The sequence below is a fragment of the Anthonomus grandis genome, chromosome 13 (assembly GCF_022605725.1).
Source record: "Anthonomus grandis grandis chromosome 13, icAntGran1.3, whole genome shotgun sequence".
Taxonomy (NCBI): Eukaryota; Metazoa; Arthropoda; class Insecta; order Coleoptera; family Curculionidae; genus Anthonomus; species Anthonomus grandis.
In genome coordinates, this window is record NC_065558.1 from 17,811,795 (window position 1) to 17,829,980 (window position 18,186).

Sequence of the window (18,186 nt, forward strand, 5' to 3'; positions counted from 1 at the left end):
AAATTTGTTATAGTCTTATATATAAATATCTAGTTTAAAAACAGCGTTTTTAGATTGGATAATATGGACAAAAACACTGATTTTTCAGAAGAATTTAATCAAATATTTGAGGTGCAATAATGGAGTTTAAAAACGAGATATGTAAATCCCGTGTCAATTTTTTTATGCCGAAATTTTCTTCTTTTGTAAACATAATAGTATATGGTATATGTTTATTCTATAGTTTAATAAACATATTTCATAGGTAATGATATGATGTGTTGCTTGAGATGTTTGTATAAGGGTCTGGTTTTTTTCTCGGCGGCTCTGTCTTAAGCCGCTTAACTTTAGCTCAACAGGGTGTTAAAATCTTAAGAAAAAAATCATTTCTTCATCATAACTTTATTAACTTTCTAGATATGTTTATAAAATTTAGCACACATCCTCTGAGTATCAACAGCCATTTTTTGATGTAGGAGATTTTTTTAAAGTTTAACCCGTGGCGTCCGTATAAAACGAAAACTAAATATTAAAAAAAAAAAATTATGCACGTCACTGTTTTTCCGTAAAATAAAAACCATTTTTATTATCCCTATTCATTTTAGGGCAAATATGATATTTTAATTTTTTTTTCGTTCGACATGCGATTATCGCTTAAATTTTTTTTATTTATGGTCAATTTATTAGTAAAAAAATATATTTATTTTATAAACATATGTAAAAACAGAATGTTATACATTACAGTATAACAACTCTTATTTTAGACAAACACCCTTCAGAATCAGCATCTTATTCTATAACACCCTTTATATGGAAAATAAACATACTACAATTCTCCCTTTAATAATTTATTTGAGGTCATATATTTAAAAATAAGAGAAAACTATATGTATTACCAAAAACATATTCAAAAACTTATTTTTTTTCAGATATTGAAGCAAGAAATGCTTCTAACGTAGAATCGGGCCAGCCAGAAGCAGATCTGCCATCTTACACTATAGCCTCCGGTCTACCCACATACGAAGAAGCCCTAGAACAGTTAAAAACAGTAAAAAACATTTGCGAACCCTCGCAAAAACCTAAAACTACTACAGATCCAAATACCACCCCTGTTAGCGAAACCAGCAGTTTATCAGTGTTCAATTTATTTGGCCTGTATAACAGCAGAGGGAATAGCGAGGGACAGAGTAGCAGTACGAAACCTTGTTGAACTTAAGTATTTTTTTTGACGAGTACTGACAAAAGTGTTCCTAAAGGGTGATGAGGGCAGATGATAGATGATAACACAAAGAAATAGTAGTTATTTAACCAGAAGGTGCAATAGGCAGGCAATTATGGAGTATTTAAGTTAATAATGTCAATGAGAACACGTTTGGTGCGCTCGTTAGTTACTATATTTGTCTTGTTCATGGTGGTCTGTATACATATGTGTAAATCAAGTAATTTATACTCCCTAAACTATACATGAGTACTGTTTTATTATTTTACTTATATTTTGTTGTATTAAAAATGGCTGTGTTAGCAATAAGATAATATGTAATAAAATGACGTATAAATAAGCTTTAAAATAAAAATACCTTGATAAAAATCTATTGTAGAACCTGACATTGAATAAATCATATAAAATAAAAGTTGAGTTTTTTTTATAATGCTTATTACAATGTAGGTATAGTGAAAATTATTTTTTAATTACTTTATTCAAAGATTGGCCTAATTTTATTGGTTAAAATATTAATAAGTCATTTATAGACAAGTGTTTACACAAAATATGACTGAAGCCATAAACTAACAAAAAGGAGCATATAGAACTTTTTTTAAATATTCTATGAAATAAGCAGCAACAGGAAATGTATGATTTGTCCGTGGTTTCAAAACAAGTTTACTGCATTTTATAGTACGATTATTATTTAATATTGCACTACTTTTTTAATTAAGAATGGTAATGAGATACAACGCTTCCTCTGTTGAATAAAAATATTAGAAACATGAATTAAAATTCGATACTACGAATTTATTTTTTTTTTAAATTTTAATTTTGTTAATAGCTATAATGCGAGTAAAATAATAATAATACGTATGGTATGTTTAAAACAATGGCTTAGCTCTGACTCCACTGGTAAACTAAAAGCGAAAGCATAAAAAGTAAATGAAATTTCTTATACAGCTAAAAATGAACTTAACAAGAATAATGATATTATAGGGTGAAAGGAGCATACAGGCTGCCTGGAAAAAGGAGGCCAATCCGTCCGCCACATATAGGGTGGACCAATATAATGCGACTTTCGTTATGCAATTTTTTAATTGGGCGCTCGGGATTCAATATACAGGGCGTCAAAATGAGAAATACAAAATCGTTTTTTTTTTAAGTAAGTCAAGTGTTTCATGATATTAAATTAAAATTTGTTGTGAGGGGGTTTTTTGGAACGAGAAATTGAAATCCGTTCACGGGTTCGCTATACCTTGCAGAGGGCGCCACCTGCGGTATATTGCATGTGAAGACCACAGGGGAAAAACGTGCCAAGTCAGTTTTCTATTTTTTGACAGGAAACGAATTTTAAGGTTAGAAACGCTACGATAATTACACAGCTTGCAAAATGGTTATTTATTTGCCATCATATTGAAGCTATGACCTTGCTCTATGTCCTCAATGACATTTTGTAATATAATATCAAACTGGTACTTTACCACAATGTGTCGAAGTTTCATACAACTCCGAATACCGGGGAAAAAGGTGTTATGTCACTGACTTAGCACGTTCTTTCATTGTATATACTTATACAATGAAAGAAACAAACTGCTAAGTCAGTGGCGATTGATTAATTTATATTTAAATTTTGCTTAAATAATTATTTATACTCTGTTGTTTATTTACCAAATATAAAGTATAATGTATTATTTTATTTATATGTAGGTATTTATTAAAGAATGCTTGTTATAATAGAAAAAAATAAAACTTCTCTTCTGCGTTCGGTTCTTATGGGATGAACTGAAAAAAGCTGTAAAAAACAAAGTATTAATTAGGCATGTAATTTAGTGACAATCAACCATAACTCACCAAGCCAAGGAGTTGTCTCTACTTGTGTTTTAAATTAGAATAAAAAAGCTGACTCTCTGGGGTGCAAAATTTTTTTAACTTCTGCAGGTTCTTGTATTTTTCCAAAGGTATAGGTGTATCATCTGTATAAAAAAAATCACTGATAATTAAATTGTTGCAAAACTCAAAACGAGCCTACTATCCAAAAGTTGCGACTGGTGGGTGGTAAAACTGACCGTCGGGTAGCGGCGGACCCGTGATTCTCTTTTTTCTTGGAGGTACAATAACTGACGAGTTCCAAAGACCATTGTAAGTATTTCGATAAAAAACTAAGCAAGGATGTTCCTTGGTAGTTTTTAATTGCCGGATTGGACATGTGGCGAAAGGACATTTTTTCATATACATTGCAGATAGAAAATCTGTCCAATTTCTAATCATATAACAATCAACTTTTTCAACAAGAAATGGTGCGGGCGTTAAACGAGTGGTTTCTATGTGTTTACACCAGTCATTTGGTACTTCTGCCCGAAACTTTCCGTTTAAGGTCCCCATATCCTTATCACATTCCATGTAGGAGTAACTTCGAATGGAGAATGTGACTTCAGTGGACTCAAGCTTGGAACGATGATGAACTAAGTAATGTAAAAATTTGAACACTGCAAAGTTCTTATTCTGTCCGGAGCACGAATCACAGAATATCTGTAAATTTCTAACTTCAGCAGGTAACTTCAAGGTAATATAATCAAATAAAAATAAGCAGACTTCGTTCGCACCCTTTTTTCCTACTGTCTCAGGATAAGCATAGAAGAATACTTCAGAATTTGAGAGTTTGTGTACAATAAATGAAAATAATGATAACTGCCGGCTGTAGTACACATCATTCGTGGATAAATTCGGCATGGGCAAATTTCTTCCGAAATCTATGCATATTGCTTCTGTGTCTGCCTTTGTTCGACTCCTCAACCTGGCCTGCTTTTTACGTGCGTAGAATACCTCGGCTTTCGCTAGATGTTGTTTTTGTTGAAACATCAAATCCTTAATGACCTTTTCCTCTTGGCATGCATCAATCCGTACTTTTAATTGGTCGCAGAAGCTACAAGTATCACTACGGGAATATCCAAAGGATATATTAAACTTGCAAAATATGGAGCGGTAAGTTTCATAACTAGCTTTAACTTGAGGAAATTTTTCTTTAAACATATCATACATTTTTTTCACATTTAGCTCGGCAGATAAATAAATTCTCTTAGTTTTATTAAGACTGTAGTGGCTTGATCTAGCCTTGAAACTTTTAATGTATTCTAAAATTTTGTTTTTAGTTTCAACGCTTAGTTTGTGTTTTCTATTCAAATGTCTGCCGCGTTTATCAATAGGTGCAGTTCCACTCATCTAGAGAGTTTTTTGTATGGTTTCTATTCTACGTCTTGTTAAACCATGTAGAGAAACAAACGCATTCTTGCAAACTCGCTCTTCAACTGCTACATTCTCACGAACTATACGCACCTTGTAATAAAACGTTGAAGTTCTCAGGACACTCTCATCTTCCGGTAATCGAGGTCGGCGCTGAGCCACTGGAGAAAGAGAAATTAGATCAGTTAAATAGGCTGTTTGATCATTCCAACTTTTTATTAGATTAAACTTTCGTACAATGTCCATTCTTTCATCTGCAGTTATCTTTTCAAAACATCTGTATCGTCGGCATTGACAGGCATCACCAGTTACATATAACTGAAGCCTCATTAACTTGGTAGCATCTCTTACCCGACCTGTACATTTTCTCTTTTTTTGTGCTTACTGGCTTTGTCTCATGATCTTCACAATCACTCAAATTATTATTGTTCATTGTATTGTTTTTCACTAACAGCAATAACAAACAAAACCTTTTTTACGCGGGTATCGTTAACCTTACTTGCCGAAGATATAAACAACGACTGTCAAACGACTAACTTATATACGCGCAAGATAACGACAAAAGTGACTTAACACGTTTTTTCATTGTACCGCGTGGACTTAACACGTTCTTTCCTAGAACACCAATATTTATTCTTGTTAAAACTGGTGACTGGTCACGTTATTCCCCTGTATGGCCGTGTATATAGATAATATACCTTTTAACCTATCATTTTTTCTGATTAGTTTGATTTCACAAATTTCTTGACTTAACACGTTTTTCCCCTGTGGTTTTCATGTGTTTAAAATACCAAAACTTTTTGTAGCCCTGTATAATAAAGTTCTAGTAAAAAATTCGAATTATCCAATCTTTTCTTGTAAAAAAAGTATTCTTAGTAAATTTCGTTTTGAGAATCTGTTTATTAGATATCTTAATTTTAAAATCGAGATACATTTTATCAAGTTAACTAAATAAACGTAACTTATTTTTTCTAAATTAATGCGAAATTACTTATTATAATAAAAATCATAGAATAATGACCCTAAATTATTTATTCGACGTAACCTCCATTCATTTGTATACACATACGAGCCCTCTTTATTAAAGAAAATCTAAGGCTTTGAAAAATATTTGGTGTAAGGTCGGACCACGGAACAGGAGCATTTCGACCCCGACCAATCCAGCGATTAGAAAATACTTGATGTAAATAGTTCTTAACATCTATAGCAAAATGAGCCGGAGCACCATCGAGTTAAACCAAAGATTTTGTCTTAAATTTAGATACAAATCATTAAGCAAATCGGGCAGTATTTCTTGTAGAAACAACAGAAATGAATCAGCAGCTCCTAAATAAAAGTTATTCACAACACCTGCCCGCACATTGACTTTAAAATTTACTTGATGTGTCTCAACTATGACCCTAGGATTCTCTTTAGCCCATATGTGTGCGTTATGGATATTTGTCCTGCCGTTTCTCGTGAACGTGGCTTTGTCAGTAAACAGAATCGCCCTTATAAAATCCATATTTCAATTATTCATTTCACATAACCTTCTACAAAAAGCAAATCTTGCCTTGGGATCGTCAGATCGCCAAATATTTTTCAAAGCCTTAGATTTTCTTTAATAAATAGGGCTCGTATGTGTATACAAATGAATGGAGGTCACGTAGAACAAATAATTTAGGGTCATTATTATATATTTTATTATAATAACTAATTTAGAAAAAATAATTTACGTTTGTTTTGTTAACTTGTCAAAATGTATCTAGATTTTAATATTAAAATATCTAATAAACGGATTCTCAAAACGACATTTACGAAGAAGAAGAATGCGAAGAAGAAATGTAATTTTATTATTTAGGGCAAAGCTGTCTAGTTTTATAATTTGTTTATATAATAAGGTGTTTTCTAAAGGCATATGCTTTCCAAGTAACCTTTATATTCGTTTCAATTCACTAAATAGATCTTTAGTCTTAATTATACTAGGGTGTAAAATTCTTTACAAAGACTTAGGATACTTTTTCTTTTTTCTGAATTGAGATGGTCAATTCTTTCATAAGTTTTGAAAGGTCTACATTTCATTCTTTTGGGGAATCGTCGAAATTGTTAAAATTAATTGTTTCAAGAAATTTCCTACCAAACTGTTCTACTTCTATTGGTTCGGAAAAATCTAAAGTTATGGGATTGTAAGTATTGTTTAAAATAGTTGTTATTGCTAACCCGTTTTTTGCTATTGTTAAATATTCAGGTATTTCGCAATTGTTAAATTTTTGGTGAGGAATAAATATTTCGCCATTTTTTATTGTTGTTTTATTTGGATTACTTGTGCCGATCTAGAGAGTGATACAATTGAGTTCTGGTTAAGTTTGATGGTAATGTAGTTTTACTTTTGCATAGAGGTAAATAACGGTAATAAATAACCGTGTTTAAAATCTAAGTTTGCTTGTAATTCTTTTAAGTCATCTAATCTTTTAAGCTATCTAAATCTAAAAGTATTATGAAACTTAAAATTTAAGACTTTAAAATAAATAAAATTTAAGACTCTCTTTTTGGGGTAACTTAAATTATCTAGAAGCTAGTAGAAATGCACTAAATCTATAAGCAGATGTTTGGAATACTGTGCTTAAGTTAAAAGGGTCTTCTTCTATACAATCAGGGTACACGTTAAATGCAATCTGTGGATCAATAAAGGATTTTGTAGATCCTGAGTCAATTAGGATTTTTATATTTTGTTCTGGAGAAACTATATAAGGTAGTTCGCTGATGTTATTAGCGGTATTTATACCGGGTGGTGCGTCGCCGAGCGGAACATAGGAAAACCCATGTAAATTTTAAGGCGGTCAATTATTGGCTTCCCTGTACATTTTATAGAAAAAATGTAAGATAACTTTTTGAAGAGACCAATCTGGCAAACTCTTGTGCAAAGTTTCAAAAGATTTTAATAAGCGAATCTTGAATTATTCAATTAAATATAATTGCAAAATTAGCAAATTTTCGGTTCAGGTAAAACCAAAGTGGCACCAGTAAAATGAATATTGTCACTGAGGTGAGAAAAAGTGTCAATAAATCAGTGACAGTCGATATTTGAAAACAAGTATTCAATTGACGAAAAAATAGCCAAAATTAAGTGGCATTATGCGGGAAACAGTTTTTGAGCAGTATCTGTAATGTTTTCAGCTTATTTCCTCACCAAGCCCATTCCGTCCATTTCAAGTATTAAACGTAATGTCAATAAGTTCGAGTCTAAAGGTACCGTAATAAATAATTGTAAATGTTCAACTCAGGATATCGAAAATAGAGCCGAAGAAAAAGAGAACAGTGATCTTAATATTCTACTGAGTGTGGAGGAAAACAAGATGGTTAGTACGAGGGTTCTTGGGCAAGAGGTAAATAAACATCATACAACGGCATTGCACACTTTAAAAAAACACAAATATTATTCGTATAAATTCAAAAAGCATCAAGAGCTGCAGGAAGGAGATGAAGAGTGAAGAATGGCATTTTGTTTTAAAATGATGGAAAAAGCAAATAATGATAGGAATTTTTTAAGAAATATTTGTTTTACCGATGAATGTACATTTACCCTCAAAAATGAACCAAATGTTCAGAATTGCTGGTATTGGAGCCAAGAAAATGAACATTGCTTTATTCATACTTGGATTCAATATCTCCAAAAAAAAACAAATGTATTCGTGGGAATTATCGGACACCATATCATTGGACCCTTTTTTATGGACTATAACCTAACAGCTGAAACCTATTTGGACTTATTTCAAAATCAAATTGGACCCGCCTTGGAAGAAGTTGTTCAGGAAGATCAAATGATCTGATACCAAATGGATGGTTGCCCGGCCCATAATGCCCGTATGGTTAGAGAGTGCTTGGAAAATGCTTTTAACGGCAATAATATTGGTCAACGGTACCGAATACTTGGGCCAGCCAGGTCACCTGGTCTTTCACCGACTTCTTTTTGTAGGGTCATTTAAAAAGTTTCATTATAAAAGTGTAAAATTTGAGAATCTAAACCAGTTACAAAACGCTATTTCGTTAGAATGAAATCAAATTTCCCAATATCAACTTAGTAACGTTAGAAATGAATTTTATGATTGGTTAGGATATTGTTTAGCTGTTAATGGGAGGTTTGAACATTTGATTAACTGATGTTTTTATGTAATTCTCCATTATTTTTAAAAAAATTATTGTATTTAATTTTATTTTTCCACACTTAGTAAAATACTAAGAGTTCTGTTCTCTCTTTTTTCGGATCTATTTTCCATTTTCTGAGTTAAACATTTACAATTATTTATTGCAATGTCTCTGGACTTGAATTTACTAACAATAGGTTTAATGGTTAAAATGAACCAGATAGGCTTGATATGAAAATAAATTGAAAATATTTCAGATACTGCTATTGGTTTAATTGAATTCAAAGTATGATAAAATAATTTTTTTAATAATCGAAAATAATAATTGTTATTGGTTTAACTTCATCGTTATATTAAATAAAAGTTTAGATTAAAAAGTAATGTTAACGTGTCTTACTTTGAAAGTATCTTTCTTTTAATAATTTCCTGACTGAGTCCTTGGGGAAGAGGTGTTAAGCACATGTTTTGTACACTGACTTTTCCAAACCCTGGGACGGGGTAATCATCTTAATATATAAACCTATGACCGCAGGCATTGTCGGTCCCCTCTTGAAATGGCTTGAGACTTATCTAACTGAACGAACACAGGTTGTCAAAGTGCTTAGTTATGAGTCACATGAGATTTGGGTATTGTCTGATGTTGTAGAGACAGGTTTGTTGATTTAACAGATAACTGCTTCAAGCTTCAGTCAGATTTAGGAAAACTTAATGATCGGTGCTCTAAGCACGTTATGGATGGTATGAAATTATTCAATATGCGTTATAGGTGTAGGGATTCTTGGAATCACTATTATTTTATAGGAGATACCATGCTGGATTCTACTAATCATGGATCTGGGAGATTTTACTTCACAGCGGGTTGAGCTTCACTTGGCATATTTCAAAACTAAATCATACAGTAACTAAATTATTTTAGATGCTTGTTTTTATTAAAACGTATTCCTGGTATTTTCATAATATTGCTTCCCTCCGTTTGTCATACTATTACTACTACCTTCACACCTTAAATAAAGTTCTTGAGTCTGGTTCCCTTACTCTATGAATATGTAATAATTCATAAAATTAAAAATGTGCAAACAAATTCCTAAGATATGTGGCTTTTAAACAGAATAGACTGCTTATTAATCATCTAAATAAGTTTGTTTACCAACAATTAGAGTCAAAGTCAAAAAGTCCAGAAACTCATCTCAAACATAAAGATATATGTTTATGCTTCATTCTATAAACTTTTGCCCTTTACTCTTACATAAAATAGGTCTTCATGTTTAACCCAGACAAACTACATCTTTTATCATATTTTTTTTGCAATATTGGGTTAGGCCTGTTGATAAATAAATAAATATATTAATTTATATTATATCCAGTAGTAAGAAAATAGGTACATTCATTTTTTTTTCTAGATTATTTATGACTGAACAACATTGAATTAAGATAACTTCTTGCTCAGCTCAATATCTCTCTGCAATTGAGCTCTTGGCAAATTCAAAAATTTTTTTCGGAAAAATCGATAGTCTGCCTACGCTTTCTTTTGTTTATATTGGTCGCCATCTTGTTAATCTTGATGTCCATCCATCAATTCTTATATGCCTTCAAGCCATTTAAGTTAGGCTATTCTTTCCACTACGTCTCTCACCATCGTTCTTCCTTTTATTCCTTTATTTGTTATTTTATCTTTGAGACTAATACGAAACAATGAAACCAGATATATTCAGGATAAAATGTAAGTACTTAATATATCTGGTTTGATTTGTTCAGTACTATCCTTCGAGCAACACAGCCACTTCCCTCTTTTAGACTAATGCCCATCATCACTCATTGGCTCTCTCTAGTCTGACAGACTCTGATTTTTTCAGTAGTTCTTTTTATGATCATGGTTTCAGTCTATAACTTGTCACTGGTAAGATACAGTTATCATACACCTTTCTCTTCAAGTTTTTTCGTATATGTTTATTTTTAAGTATATAAGAAGAGAGAAGAAGACGAAGTAGCACAAACGCTAGTATTTTTGTGCACTGTGAGAGTTATGAGAGCAACTCGGATATAAGCAATGCAGATGCTCCTGGGAGATCTACCACTTTAGATTTCTCTGAGTAGTAAAAAGTGGTAGAGAAAGTGGTAGGAAGAAAAATTCTCAGAATATGTGCGCAATAGGTATAGGTATACTATAAAACACTGCAAACACTTCCTTTTAAAATAGTTGATATTTACTTCCAGTATAACCGAAAATGCCACCACCTTAAAAATATTTGTTGTATCGAGAATATTTAGATTTTTGCTAATTATATTTTTCCCACAATTACCCCGTATATTCATTTTATTTGGTAAATTGACACACTTATAACTTGACTACTAAAAAAAATGTAATTCTCTTCTATTGCTATCAGAGAATATTACATCAATCTTATACGTTTAAAAAAAAACGGTAATTATATTTCCCAAGATTTTCATAATTACGAAGATCATAAATTTACTGATTTGTTTACTTTTACTGTTGCACAATAAAGCATAAATTTTTCTTGAATATTTTTGTAAGATGATGAGTAACCATTCTTGTAACACCTACAAAAAACCGTTCGATTTCTAGAAGGAAGCACATTTAGAATCCGTCCCACTTTTTCATTAACAAGAAATATATATATTTATATATAATTAAATGACATCACAGATACGTCGGAAATATGAGTTGAATTAAAATCAATTTGATGTTTCTGAGTTTTCCCACTACCTACGCAAGTAGTGCAATTAGATAAAAAAACCTGTTATTTATGTAGATTTTTGCACTTAAATATCAATAATTATGTAGTCTATAAAAAATATTTGCTTGAATTCACTTTTAGCGCATACCATCACCGTAAAAAGCATATGATTTGACGTCATCAATTATCATATACTTCTTAATATTATTGTTAACTGTTCACACCTCTTACCTTGATTAGCGCGGATTACAATAATTAAAAACGTGCGTGGTTTATCAATACAAATATCCAACACATATTGTCTGAGAACCGATAAATTGCCTTGTCGTCTATTTGCACCATTAAATTTCGTCATTCGTCATAGTGGCGGGTGCATATTGTTTTGATAAAGGTAAAATTAAAAATATTACAAATATAGCAAAAGGAATAAATTGAGTAAGATAGAATGCACATAAAAAAAATTAAAAACTTGTTACATTTTCAAAGAAATATAGACTCTGTAGTAAAGTTCCATCTGAGCAAAAACAAACAATAAAAAATACCATAAAAGATTTAAAAAAAGGACCATATGACATTCCAGTAGCAATGCTATAAAAGAAAAAATATGAAGGAAACGAAAAGTAATGATAAATTATAAAATGTTACTCTTTTTATGGTTTAATATGATGATAATGGATCACATATCTAATATAAGAGGCATGCACCAATGCAAACAGACCTCAGATTTAGCTCTAGCAAAGACAAAAGTGAACTCGGAAACAACCCAGGTTCATATGTTAAAAACTGGATACCAGCTCCACATCCGATTTAAGTACAACTTCAGACTTGCTATTTTCATAAGAATAGACATATCTTGCCAGCGGCAAGATGCTTTGGAACCTCCAGGGTTCGGTGTTATGTGGTCCTATGGTTGGAACCTTTGGTGTGACACTCAAATCACGAAACAGTTTTACCACTAACCAAAAAACTTTATTTTACTTTTGACACGTGTTTCGCTAACGATGTTAGCATCTTCGGTAAAATAATAAAACTAAAACTACTTACAAGTGGCCTTATATACTAAAGATGTAACTAATAAAAAAAAATGCAATGAAGCATGGCCGAACAAATCTTACTAAACTAACTAAACTATACAATTGACTATAAGGGATTGAACCTTTATCCCTGTTAAGAATGGTTTTTTGATTTTTAAATATTGCTAAACTTTCGTATGCATGTAATTTTCTATTGTTATTAACTGGTTTAAGTAATTTTAAGTTGTCTATCTCTACAAAATGGCCAATATTTAAAACATGTTTAGCCAAACTTGACTGTTCAACTCTTCCATATTTCACATAAGCTACATGTTCTTTAAATCTGACATTAATTGGTCTTTTTGTTTGCTCTATGTACTTCTTTTCAGAACTGTTACAATTGATATCATAGAGCCCGGACTTTTCATTGGCGTTTAGTTTATTTTTTGAGTTTCCTAAAAGATTTCGTAACTTGCTCGAACTTTGATAGACCATTACCTAGGACCTTAGACCTAAGTCTTCAAAAACCCTATTAATAAAGCCTCTTGTCAAAATAGGATCATATGGTATTGTATTTTCATTTTTTAAGTTACATTTAAAGTTATGCCTTTTGATCAGCTTATCAATAATCCTATCGTCATAACCATTGACCCTAGCAATTGTTTTAATTGTAGCTTTTTCTCTATTAAATCTGTTATTACTTAGAAAAATGAGCCCAAACGATGTATCAACAAATGCATGCTAGCCATTTTATGTTAAAAACAATGGTTAATCACTAGTTATATATCCAGAAGTATTTGTTTCTTTTCTATAAATATTAAATTCTAACTGATTATTATTCTTAATGACATGAGTATCTAAGAATGGAAGTTGGTTATTTGTTTCTGGTTCGAAGGTAAATTTAATGGATGGAAAATAGTTATTGAGTTGTTTTACAAAATTATCAATATTGCATTTGCTTTTGTCGAAAACGGCAAACACATCATCAACATATCTTAACGAAGCTCGTGGAAAGTATTGAAATGTATTTTTTGTGTTTAACTCAAAACGGTTCTTGAAGAGCTCTGCTAGACTCTTCTCCTGGCTGTACCTTCGAATCAAAACCATTATTTTTCTAAAATTCCTTTCCAATCCTTTTCAACAGGTCAATTAGATATGCCAAAGTTTTTGGTATAAAAATGCTTGGTAACAAAAAAGATACATCGAGAAAACAAGAAATTCATTTTCACTTAGAGTTAAATTATTGACTTTTAAAATAGTTGGCTGTTTTATGACTGAAAAAAGAAAACTTTAATATCTCAAATTACTTTAATAAAAACTTTGAAATGTTGTAAGTTAGAGATCCTATAGTGGAGGCAATTGATTTCATTTTATTACATTTTTTTACAGGTCTATGGATTTTTAGTAAATAATATAATTTTGGAATTGTTGATTATAATTATAATTAGAGCTTAAATTTTTCTGAAGATGAAACAAGATTTTTTTAATCATTTCATGCTGTCTTAACTTGTGAGGTCATATTTGATAAAAAGTTTATAGAAATTTTCAATAACATCATCAACTCGTTTAAAATATTCCGCTTTGTCTAAAATAAAAACCTTGTTTCCCTTGTCAGCGTTTAAATAGAAACAATTTTTTTCTCAGTCGTGTAATAATATTAGAACCTGATGTCTTTTTCGGTTTGGTAAGATTTCTTCAAATTTGGTTACAAATCGTTTCTCTAGCAGAACCTTTTGAAGACTCTGATAAGTACTGAATTATTGATTCAACACTTACTATAATCTTCAAACTTACCAACTTTTTTCAACTAGTTTCTCGATTAGTGAAGAAAATGTATTTGTGTTTAATAACCTCAAACATGTTTCTTTGGTAAGCAAAAATGGTTAGATTTAGAAATCAAACATTTATATAGTAAAAATCGCATTTTAGACTTAGAAGCAGACATGCTTATTTTTGTGCCGTATCCTAACAGCACTGATGATAAGGGGCGCCGAGCAGAGGACTTTGCGATTAGTCTCGGCATAACACAATAATTTCTACGGGAGTCAACCAGAATCCCTGATGGACAGAGAAACTTTGCTAGCCTTCTCGCGACAAATCCTGACTCGTACAATATTAACGCATCACTAGGAACCACTAGCACTATTAGGAACATTAGATTACAAATTAATAATCGCAATATGTGAACCAGAAATAAAAACTTATTCCAGTGTCCACCTATGCCGTGTAGAGCTTGGCATTATAGATCAGCCAACTGGAGAGATTTGAAACAGTTCCTCTCTTCGTTTTCTTGAAATCATGCCTGTGTCAGGACCGATGATTCTTCATTATGTGCGAGCGAGATTTCAGAGGTGATTTTGACAGGTAAAGAGGCTTATATTGCAAAACCCATAAAAAGCTCCTTAGATAGCAAATCGTGGTTCGATAAAAAATGCACCAAGCCGGTCAACAACAAAAATGCTGCTTATCGCAAATGGCGCTAAGACCCAAGCTTTGCAAACAGCGTAAACTTTGTTGCCTTGCAAAATACGTGCAAGCAGACGATCGATATCTGCAAAGAAAAATATTATGAGAAAGTAAAGAATAAACTTCTCAATGGTCCAAATGGATCAAGATAATTCTGATCTATAGCAAAAGCAGTTGTTCAAGGTTTCTGTAGGTTAAAAATTCCACCATTGACTAGGGAAGATGGTTCCATTGCAATGACCGCAATAGATAAAGCAAACTTGCTGGATCAGATATTCGCTTTAAACTCTACCGTGAACCCACAAGGTAAAACACTACCAGCTTTGCCAAGAAAGTCTCTAATGCCTCTATCTCTAATGCGGAATATGTCTTTTACTTCTTGAGTAATCCATGGATTTTATCTTTTATTTGTTTTAACTAATAAGGCAAATTTATGTAGAGCTTTCTAAGTGTTAGTAATAATCTTTAAAAATAAATAGCATTAGTACACCTCAGCGTTTAGTTTAATAATTTTTTCATGATAACTCATAATTGGAAAATCTCTTACGGCCTTTTGCAAACTAAAGTTATTAGTGATTATATAATTAATTAAGGTATAACAAATTTTTGTTATTCTTGTTTCTCTTGAATTTTTATTTCAGATTAAGATCACTGTAAGCCTCAAAACAGTTTAGGAATGTCACCCTAACTGGAGATCTATATAGGAAGTTCTATATAGGAAGATCTCTTATATATATTCTAACTACAAGTGTGCCTGCTATTTGAATCACAACATATACGTAATATAGAATTCAAATGAATATTACTTAAACAGTTGATCGAAGTTAGTTTTGAGACTGTAGAAGAAATGAAATGCTGGATATACTAAGAACTCTTTCAGTAGCACAACAATATTCATTTCATTTCATAACTCTGAAGTAGGAAAACATATAAAGTTCGTTTCACTTATCTCGAGATAATAAAATTCCTACTGAGTGTTGCACATATAATGCACCTGTTTCGTTCTGGATGAAGTCACAAGCTTTTTTCACGACTCCAAGGCGTGATTAGCTCTGCTGCCAAAAATCATTTTATTGACAATGAATTTAAGTTGTCACAAAAGAAATTATGAAATTATCATCGGCAAAATCTCAGTAAACGTTGACCGATAACATTTTCTCGTTAGTTATTTATATAAAGCAAAAACATGACTGGACCTAAAATAGATCCTTAGAGACTATCGGGCCAGATAACCCAATTAGCAATTTTTCGACGCGACAACGTTGCAAATTGCAACTGCAAATTGCAACGCAACTTAATTTATAGACGGAACATAGTTTACTGTAAAAAGTTATTATTTTAGCCCTAAATAACACGCGCGCCCTGAATTTATAGCGGATTTCAAAAAAAAAAAAATAAGTAATTTTTTTTATTGGTTACATAAGAGACCCGCTGTCGTTGTCCCTGGTTGGCCTAAAGCAAGAGGAAGATCGGATGGACCTAACCTAACCCTCACAGTACCGAGATAAAAAAAAATGAGTTTAGGGTTTATATTTATTTTACGCCGATAAAGTTGAGTCAAAAGGTACGGAAAATTATTTTAAATATTCGAAAGGGTTAAGGGAGGGATTTAGGGGTACACAATTGTGTGTCTAGGGAGCCAACATTAGAAAAGCACAATTGTGAAACAAAATGTATTACTTTGTATGGAATGAAATAAAACAGTTTTTATCTTTGGTTAAACAAAGAAAAACATTACATTTTAGGCAACGCATTCTGGACCAACTTTTGCACCCTTCTAACCTGCATTTAACTGGGTTCTTCATTTCTTCATTCTTTGGTTTGTCTGCACAGGGCAAACTGGAAGGCATTCTTCTCTTTTTTATTTCATTTCCTTCAACGCTAGTCTCTTCCTCTATATTTTCTTGGCATTCTGTTTCCTCCAATACACGCTTCTTAGTACCAGCAATCAGATATTCCCCAAGATTAAGTCTAAATTCCAAAAGATTCATAATATCTTTGCTTCGAAGGTTTTGACTATAACAATCCTACTACTATTCCTAAGTCGAACAAATGTAGGATGGCTTTAAGAGTCCATTTCCGGGTTCGAAAGAAAGATCGATAGTATTCCATCATTTGGGCGCAAACATCTACACCACCCATGTTTTCATTGTATGATTTAACAACAGCTGGGCAATGCCTGAACGTTTTTTTTTCTGTTTTATTCCATCTTTGCACCTCAGTTTCCGGCTGTCTTCCAGAAGCTGTGGATATCATTAAAACAGATTTATTATCTTTCCACTTTGTAATGCAAAGTTTATTATCGGTTCTAACAACTTCTTCTGACTCTCCCCTATTCATTAAACTGTCTTTTTTAAAATCAAACCCTTTCACTCTGTTGGACATAATTGTAGCAGTTGCATCAATATTCAAACTCGTCAATTTGTTAATCAAAGCAATAGTTGAAAAGTATCTGTTAAAATACAGTAACTATTTTGAGGTAATGTTTCTGCTAGACGCAATATTATTGAGGATCCCAAGCCTAAATCCCTATCTTTTAGTGGGGTAGTATTGCCCTGGTAGATTTTAAAATCCAATACCAGTCCGTCGGATGTCGCAAGAACGAAATTCTTCAGTCCCACTGGTCTTGGTTTATTTTTAACAAATTGTCGAACTGGACATCTTCCCTAAAAAGGAACAATTTGTTCGTCAATAGCAAAAGCTGTCTTTTCTTTTCTTTCAATGGCTTTACATCTATTGCGAACCAAATCAATTCCGGCTGTATTCTCCACAATCTATTCTTTTTTTGTTCCTCTTCTGATACGCTAAGATTGTCAATGACATGTAAATTTACACGTATCATGTAAAACCTTTGTCAGGTCATGACCCCAATCAATTAATGGGAACTTATATTTTCCATTCCAATACATATGTATCCTTGGAAGATGAATACATCCCATCAAAGCATTCATTCTGAAAAATTTCTTTATTTCTTGAGAGGTAAAGTTGTTTTCTTTTGCATTTTGTTGCAAGAAATACTGGGAAATGAAATTTGCGGCTGACTCAAAAAAATCATTATCCAAATATTTAGCAAAATATTCGTTTAGAGTTTTTACGATGGATGGAGTATAGTCCTCTTTTACAGGAAAATCCTTGCTTCTAGAGTTTCCATGCTTCCACTGGAGGAAATGTATGAGGGGTAAATTATCTTCTGAATTTGAAGAGCTATCAGCTTCATTTGGTGCTACAATTGGGATCTTTTAGTGAATTTCAAACTCATCTTCTTCATCCTCGGACTCTAAATCCGACCCAACTTCATCTAAAAGTTGAAACAATGCCTCCTCGTCACCTCTTAGATGGTCCAAATCAATAATTTCCTTACTTCTTCCTGTAACAAAGAAGTAATTGTATCCAACTTAATTAAAACCAAACCACGTTAACTCCCGTGGCTCACAATTGTGATATACATAACAAAACCATTCTTG

General features: G+C 32.2%; 2 protein-coding genes across 2 annotated transcripts in view; one reads left to right on the plus strand and one right to left on the minus strand.

Annotated features, from left to right (window-relative positions):
• LOC126743750 (protein commissureless 2 homolog) overlaps positions 1–1,610 on the plus strand; it is a 67,808-nt gene extending 66,198 nt beyond the window's left edge. Inside the window, exon 2 of the mRNA XM_050450969.1 lies at positions 909–1,610. Within this exon, the coding sequence (XP_050306926.1) occupies positions 909–1,189 (281 nt within the window). The 3' untranslated portion in view covers positions 1,190–1,610. The remainder of the gene's footprint in view (positions 1–908) is intronic.
• Positions 1,611–2,475: 865 nt separating this feature from the next.
• LOC126743746 (uncharacterized) lies at positions 2,476–4,922 on the minus strand. The gene is made up of 2 exons (XM_050450962.1): positions 3,035–4,922; positions 2,476–2,975 (listed from the first exon to the last, which is right to left on the minus strand). The coding sequence occupies exon 1, from the start codon at positions 4,400–4,402 to the stop codon at positions 3,212–3,214; it is 1,191 nt and encodes a 396-aa protein (XP_050306919.1). The 5' UTR covers positions 4,403–4,922; the 3' UTR covers positions 2,476–2,975; positions 3,035–3,211.
• Positions 4,923–18,186: the final 13,264 nt, after the last annotated feature.